The sequence below is a fragment of the Solanum dulcamara genome, chromosome 8 (assembly GCF_947179165.1).
Source record: "Solanum dulcamara chromosome 8, daSolDulc1.2, whole genome shotgun sequence".
NCBI classification, from domain to species: Eukaryota; Viridiplantae; Streptophyta; class Magnoliopsida; order Solanales; family Solanaceae; genus Solanum; species Solanum dulcamara.
This window is the reverse complement of record NC_077244.1, coordinates 59,224,071-59,232,772: the sequence shown is the minus strand read 5'-3', so window position 1 is coordinate 59,232,772 and position 8,702 is coordinate 59,224,071. Positions and strand designations below refer to the sequence as shown.

Genomic DNA, 8,702 nt, shown 5'->3' with positions numbered 1-8,702 from the left:
TTCTTTAGTTTCAGAGTTTGCACAATAAGATTAGTGTGCCTTCTCGCAAAAATTCAGTCCACTCTTGAATATCTAGGAAAAAATCTTACTCTAGAAAATAGGCCATGATGCATACACCTTAGGCGAGGCGATCCAATGCACCGTCTTCGCAATTAGGAAATCCACCCTTTGTCAAAGGTTATACACCTAACGACATATTTGTTTTGTGAAAGTTGTTATGAATGATCCAAAGAAAAAGAACACATGACGGATTTGGAATAAACATACTTATCATACCCTTACCTTTCTTTCACATGAATATCAACCAAAACCTCCCAAACATTCAGATGGTTGTTTCGGCCCCCCATACAATACAAAATTGGTGGCAAAACATTCGTAGGGCGCATGGTGTTGAGATCAGAAGGCATTTAGGTGCTTTGTTGTCGCTCATGGGAATTCGAGCCAACAAGATCTTCATTATATTACTGATGGAGTTTTGGGACCCAAGCACTGTGACCTTTAAGTTCTTGGATTTTGAAATCACTCCAACACTAGAGGAATTTAGTGTTTTTCTTGAATTACCAATAAGAGGAAGAACACCAATATGTCCATCAACCATAAGTACAGAAGGTTTCCTTGGGTTGTTAGGGCTGCGTATCTTGCCATCACTAAGGCGTGCAGAAAATGGGAAGGTAAAGTTGGACTATCTTTTCCAAAGATTTGGTCGTCTCGAGAGCTTCGATAAGCACCGAGATGAATTTGCATGCACTCGTAGACAATGGATGCATATGAGACCAAGGGTATTTGTGATGGCCTTTTTGGGGGCTATGGTCTTCCCAATGAGGTTTCATTCGATAAATATCAACATTCTGCCAATTGTAATGGAACTTTTTGCGGTACCGCATAACTATTCCTTGGTGCATATGATTCTCGCTGAAGTATTTCGATCATTGTCAGCATGCACAAGGGGGCATAACTTCTTTGGGGGCTGTAATTTATTATTACAGATCTGGGCAACAGAGCACTTCTATCGCCGAGAACCACAAAGGGACTACACAATAGACGCCCACAATTTGATCCAAAGCCACAATGATCGTCTTAGGTATTGGGACGCACCTATGGGAGAGGAAGAGTGGCGTCCGTTTTTGACCAACCTCACAGGAGATTCCATCTACTGGAAGTATTTTTGGATGAGAGGATCGGTTTTTGTCAGGACGCAACACTTCTATTTCATTAATCTGGTTGGGCTAGGAGGTATTCAGCCATATGCTCCTCTCCGAGTGTTACGACAATTCGGAGTTGTCCAAGACATACCATTATGGGCAAATATGGCACTACACGAGGATGATCTCAATTCGGTCCCAGCAGGGCGTATAAGGAATTTGCAATTAGATTGGGATCACATTATTACGATAGAGGCAGGAAATGAAAAATGGTGCACGCCAGAATATTATGTGTGGCGTACCACTGTGAGACATTTGGCTCGGCCAAGTACGAAGGGGATTGTGGGTGTTGCGGACAACCAATGGATTAATTGGGTTAAGCAGGGAGTACTCCCTCACATTGAATTCACAACACCAATGTACAATCAAATAATTCCAGGATCAGTAGATCATTTGATACCAATGATCGAAGAAGATCCAGAGGAAGACCCTGAAGAGGATCCAAGTGAAGATCCTGAGGATCCAGAAGAGGACCCAGAGGAAGAAGCTCACTCTGAGTATGGTTCGATAGGGTTCGATGAAGAGGTAGGATCGAACCAGATTGACGAACTGTCGGAGTACTATCCAGGGCCCTATTATGATTATGATGATGATGACGACGCTCCAACATGGCCTTAGAGTTTCATTCTTATCATGTGCTTTGTCATCCTTTTGTTCGCCTTATGGCCTCCATGTACTTTCTTTTTTTTTAGGTTTCTGCCCATATACTTCATTACAAAGATCCAAGGCATCTTTGATTAATAAAATTATGTTATTCCAAATCCGAAATGTGTTTAATGGATCATTTATCATCAAATTGATTGCAACATAGGTCATCCTCTAGCAAAAAGAGGCTATGTATAGGACACATTTGAATGTCGTTAACTTGGCGTGTATGTGTATTATATACTTGTTGTACTTTTAAATCTTTCCCAAACTAACATACTTTCCTTTTTCTTTCTTTTATTTTGTTTTGTTAATCCCTAAAAGAACGTTGATTTGTGTCGACTTGCGAACTGGCTGACTCACGATACAACCTTCGATCAAGGGGAAGGATGACAGGTGGAGAAGAATTTAACGCTGCTGCAAACATAATGATACCAGTAGAAAATCCTGAAAGTTCTCAAAATATAGCCGACATCCAAAATGACGAGAAGATGGCTCACATGGCGCAAGAACTTGAGATTTTGAGAGAGGAACTACGTCAAGTGCGAGACTTGGCCAAGCTTTCGGCTACTACCTTCCCAAGTTTCAAGATGCCCAGCTACCTCCCTAGAGCTGACCTGCCTCCTGCAGATTCTCCAAACATGCCTAAACGTGCTCCCGTTCATGGTCAAGCACCATTAGCTCATCCGTCTGCAATCAGGACTGCTCCTGACCTTCCCACTCAAGACCCCGTCACACCTACCTACCCAGTGACAAACCAGATATTTGGAGCACACACCGTCGCTCCTTATGATTCACAAATCCCACCTGTATATGCTGTTGAGGCCCCTACTTTCACGACACCGATTAGGGTCAAAGTCCCGTATGAGGTTGACCAATATGCAGAAATGGAGAAGGATGCTCGATTAAAAGAAGATAAGTCAATAGACGCTCAACTTCGAGGTCTAAGAAAGGCGTTGAAAAACCTACAAGTCTCTAGGGGAACAGAGAGCCTAGATTATGATGACTTATGTATCCACCCAGATATTGACATGCCGGTAGGATACAAGCCCCCAAAGTTTGACATATTTGATGGAAAGAGCGATCCTCACGCACATCTGAGGGCATACTGTGACAAGTTAGTCGGTGTAGGGAGAAATGAGAAACTAAGAATGAAGTTGTTCATTCGAAGTCTATCTGGAGAAGCGTTGACCTGGTATACACGCCAGGATCCTCGCAAATGGTATAACTGGCAGGAAATGGCTGAGGATTTCATGAATCGTTTCAGATTTAATACTGAAATCACTGCGGACAGGTTCTCATTAGCCAACATACAAAAGAAACCATCGGAGGACTTCCAGGAGTATGCACGACGTTGGAGAACCGAGGCTGCAAGGGTTCAACCACCGCTCGATGAGAGTGAGCTCTCAAAATACTTTATTCGAGCACAAGAAGGTATCTACTTTGACAAGATGATGTCAATGATGGGCCAAAAGTTTGCAGAATTGGTCAAGATGGGAGATTTTATAGAGGAAGGCATCAAATCAGGTAAAATTCAGTCCATGGCTGCATTGCAAGCTGCAAGTAAGGCCATACAATCAGGATCCATTGGTGGCATCAAGAAGAAAAGGGAGGATGTTTCAGTCGTCAATTACCAACATGGAGGACAATCCCACCAATACCCAAACAATCCCCAAATTGTTGCACATACTCCATACACCTCGTATCCAGTGTATAATACCCGACCACACTATAATCCACCTCGAGCACCAACATACCAAAGTCCAACAAGACCACATGTCCCACTCCAAGCACCAACCCACCAAAACAGACCAGCATATGTGCCAAGACCACGTCCAAATCTCGAAGCCAGAAATACTCGCACCTATACACCCATTGCTGAACCTTATGCTCAATTGTTTGAAAGGTTAAGGATAGCAGGAGTACTACAACCAGTTGAGGGAAAACTCCCCGACCCAATCCCTTACAATTTTGATGGAAACAAGCGATGCGCTTACCACTCGGGAATCCAAGGGCATGACACAGAAGATTGTTATGGCTTGAAAAACCAGGTTGAGACGTTGATCAGAAGAGGAATAATAAAATGCACTCCAACACCTCCGAATGTGAACAACAACCCTTTGCCAAATCATGAGAATCGAGAAGTCAACATGATTTCTCTAGAAGAAGAGTACAACTTGGGAGAAACCATCACGCCTGTCTGGAACGCCGAAGAAGCTGCCACTGCATCTCCAGTGCAACCTATTATCACTGTTCAGCTAAAGGAACCTCTTACTGTCCAAACATATCTCCCGAGAGTTGTAGTAACCACTACAGTTGCTAGAAAGGCTGAGTTTGACACCAAAGAAGTCCCATGGGATTATAAAACAAAAGCCAAGGGCAAGATGATTGACACCGCTGTGGCTCAGGGGATGACTAGATCAGGAAGGTGCTATACTCCCGAGAATCTGGATCAAGGAGTTATTGGGAAGGAGCCGAATCCCAAGAAGAATGTTACGGATGCTGAAGTCACAGAATTTTGGAGAAAGATGCAGCCGAAAGACTATTCAGTCGAAGAGCAACTGAAGAAGACCTCGGCTCATATATCCATAATGTCTTTGCTAATGAGTTCTGAGGCTCATAGGAATGCTTTGATGGAGGTGTTAAATGGGGTTTGCATTCCAAAAGAGACCGCAAGTGAAACCTTAGCTGCAACAATTGGACAAGTATTGGAATCTAACAAAATCTCTTTCCATGATAATGAGCTACCAACGGAAGGGACTGGACACAACAAAGCACTTCATATCGCGGTCAAATGTCGTGATAAGATTGTGACCCGAGTTCTGATTGATGGCGGTTCTGGATGTAACATCTGCCCTTTCACAACTATGAGAGTTTTAGGCTTGAATATGGGAGATATAGAGGAAAGTCGTGTAAAGGTGAGAGCTTTTGATGGAGCACAGAGAAGCGTCATTGGAGAAATCCATCTCACATTGCAAGTGGGACCAGCAGAATTCCCTATTTTATTTCAAGTGATGGATGTGTCATCGAACTACAACCTGCTGCTGGGAAGACCATGGGTCCATATGGCAAAAGCAGTCCCTTCAACTCTTCATCAATGTGTAAAGTTTGAGTGGGGTCACACAGAAGTTACTGTTCATGGGGAGCTCAATCACCCCATTTATTCTGTCAATTCTGTTCCAGTAACTGAGGAATTAGATGGAGCCACTTTTCACACTTTAGAAATCATGCAAGCTGTGAGGATTGACGAGAAGTTAGAGTCGGTTGGTGTGAAATTGTCAGGGGCAGCGAAGATGGTCGCAGCAGAGATGTTGAAATACGGGTATCAGCCTAAGACAGGACTTGGACCCAGGGCCAATGGCATAGTTGAACCCATCCAGCTGAAGCATCAGAAAGGTACCACTGGACTCGGATATGGATCTACATCGGGATGAGTCCACAACAGGGGATCCATCAAGACAACGTTTGTACCAGAGCAAGTTCCGATTCTAGATCACGCATCTGACGATGATATAGTGGAAGGAATAGGAAATTTATTCATGGCCATGATTGGAGAAGAGGAAGAGATAGATCTCCGCAAATTGAGCATCCGTGATTCCAAGCCTGGAGAAAGCTTGCAGAATTGGACCGTCAGCCCTTCCCTGTTTCGACAAGAGTCCTGGTAGTGTGGAACGTAGTTTTGTATTTTTAAATTTGAATGATCAAAGCTGAGGCTTGTATCATGCTTGATCTTTGTTTTTGGTTGCTTTTTCTAAAAAGCTAGAACGCTTTTAAATAAAAGTCTTTAATTTCTTTAAAAATTATCTCATTATTTCTACCTACTTATTTATTTTTACTCGTTTTTTATACGTTTCAGCATTCTATTAAAAATCCTAGTTCAACGGTTATGACATGTAATGAATCCATCGAGCAAAGTGAAAAGAACGAACACGATCAAGAAGAATATGATGAAAGCATGATGCCTGAAAATCTACCACAGGAGATCGAGAAGTTTGAAAGTCAGGAGAAACCTAATATGGATGAAACAGAGGTTGTCAATTTAGGAGATGAGGAAACTGTGAAGGAAACCCGAATTAGCATACATTTAGAGGCCGAAAGAAAGAATGAGTTAATAGAATTGCTTAGGCAACATGTTGACATATTTGCTTGGTCTTATGACGATATGCCAGGATTATGCACCGATATCGTTTCACATAGACTACCAATTGATCCCACCTGCCTACCCGTTAAACAAAAGACAAGAAAGTTCAAGCCAGACTTGAGTCTAAGGATCAAAGAAGAGGTAACCAAGCAGATTGAGGCGAACATTGTGAGGGTCACAAATTACCCCACTTGGTTGGCAAATATAGTACCAGTGCCAAAAAAGGATGGAAAGATCAGAATATGTGTGGACTATCGAGATCTCAACAGAGCTAGTCCTAAGGATGATTTCCCTCTCCCAAATATCCATATACTCATTGACAATTGTGCAAAACATGAATTGCAATCATTTGTCGATTATTTCGCGGGATATCACCAGATATTGATGAATGAAGACGATGCAGAAAAGACAGCATTTATCACTCCATGGGGGGTGTATTGCTATAGAGTAATGCCATTTGGCCTAAAAAATGCTGGCGCAACCTACATGAGGGCCATGACCGCTCTTTTCCATGATATGATCCACAAGGAGATTGAAGTATATGTGGACGATATCATTATCAAATCCAAGAGGAGTTCGGATCACCTATATGATTTGCAAAAATTCTTTGAGAGGTTACAAAAGTATAATCTTAAATTGAATCCAGCAAAGTGCGCATTTGGAGTACCTGCAGGAAAACTGTTAGGATTCATTATTAGCAGGAGAGGCATAGAGTTGGATCCCTCTAAGATCAAGGCAATTCAAGAATTACCTCCCCCGAAGACCAGGAAGGACATGATGAGTTTCTTGGGAAGGCTTAACTACATCAGTCGGTTCATAGCACAATCCACAGTAATTTGTGAACCCATTTTCAAATTACTTAAGAAGGATGCTGCCACAAAATGGACGGAGGAATGTCAAAGGGCTTTCGACAAAATCAAAGAATATTTGTCCAACCCGCCAGTATTAGTCCCACCTGAGCCCGGGAGGCCGTTGCTACTATACTTATCTGTCATGGATAATGCATTTGGATGCGTATTGGGACAACATGATCAAACAGGTAGAAGAGAGCAAGCCATTTACTACTTGAGCAAGAAGTTCACACCGTATGAGGCAAGATATACCTCGTTGGAACGAACATGTTGTGCTTTGACTTGGATCGCGCAGAAATTTAGGCATTACCTGTCTGCATACACCACGTACTTAATCTCAAGATTGGATCCACTCAAGTACATCTTTCAGAAACCAATGCCTACAGGTAAATTGGCAAAATGGCAAATTTTGTTGAGCGAGTTCGACATTGTGTACGTGACACAGAAGGCCATCAAAGGACAAGCCTTGGCTGACCACCTCGCAGAAAATCCAGTGGATCAAGATTATGAGCCTCTAAAAACTTACTTCCCTGATGAAGAAGTATTATTTGTAGGAGAAGACGTATCAGAACAATACGATGGTTGGAGGATGTTTTTTGATGGAGCATCAAATTCCAAAGGAGTTGGAATAGGAGCGGTTTTAATTTCAGAAAAGGGTCAATATTACCCAATTTCAGCCAAGATTAGGTTTGATTGCACCAATAACATGGCAGAGTATGAAGCTTGTATTCTCGGACTTAGAATGGCCATAGACATGAACGTCAAAGAGCTTTTGGTCATAGGTGATTCTGATTTATTGGTTCATCAGGTGCAAGGAGAATGGGCTGCTAAGAATGTGAAGATCCTTCCTTATTTGCATTGCATAAAGGAGTTGAGTAGGAGATTCACAAAGATTGACTTCAAACATGTCCCTCGAGCTCAAAATGAATTTGCCGATGCTTTGGCAACAATATCCTCAATGATTCAACATCCGGACAAGAATTACATCGACCCTATTGAAGTAAAGTTATATGATCGACATGCATATTGTTTTCATGTTGATGAGGAATTGGATGGAAGACCATGGTACTATGACATCAAGAGATTGATAGAAGCACGAGAATATCCCGAAAATGCCACCAGCAAGCAAAAAGGGACTCTGAGAAGGATGGCCAATCATTTCTTTCTTAATGGAGAAATTTTGTATAGGAGGACTCCAGATTTAGGATTGCTAAGATGTGTTGACGCCAAGGAAGCGACGAGACTTTTAGAAGAAATACATGCAGGAACATGTGGACCTCATATGAATGGGTTCACTCTAGCTAAGAAGATCTTAAGAGCTGGATATTTTTGGATGACCATGGAGAGAGATGGCATTCGATACGTGCAGAAGTGTCATCAATGCCAAGTGCATGGAGATTTTATACGAGTTCCACCAAATGAGCTCAATGTTATGGGTTCCCTATGGCCATTTTCTTCTTGGGGCATGGATGTAATTGGACCCATAGAGCCTCTCGCATCAAATGGACATCGTTTCATCCTTGTAGCTATTGATTATTTTACAAAATGGGTCGAAGCTTCTACATATAAGGCAGTAACTAAGAAAGTCGTGGCAGATTTTGTCCGTAACAATATCATTTGTCGATTTGGGATTCCAGAATCAATTATAACAGATAATGCGGCCAATCTCAATAGCGATCTTATGAAGGAAATTTGTGAGCGATTCAAGATTGCTCATCGAAATTCCACAACTTATCGGCCACAGATGAATGGAGCAGTTGAAGCAGCAAACAAGAACATCAAGAAGATTTTGAGGAAAATAGTGGATGGTCACAGACAATGGCATGAGAAGTTACCATATGCTCTGCTCGGTTATCGTACCAC

The 8,702-nt window shown here is 42.2% G+C and overlaps 1 protein-coding gene across 1 annotated transcript; it reads left to right on the top strand.

Annotated features, from left to right (window-relative positions):
* The first annotated feature begins 2,236 nt into the window (after positions 1–2,236).
* LOC129900003 (uncharacterized) lies at positions 2,237–5,281 on the top strand. Its single transcript, XM_055974993.1, has one exon. The coding sequence runs from the start codon at positions 2,237–2,239 to the stop codon at positions 5,279–5,281; it is 3,045 nt and encodes a 1,014-aa protein (XP_055830968.1).
* The last annotated feature ends 3,421 nt before the right edge of the window (positions 5,282–8,702 follow it).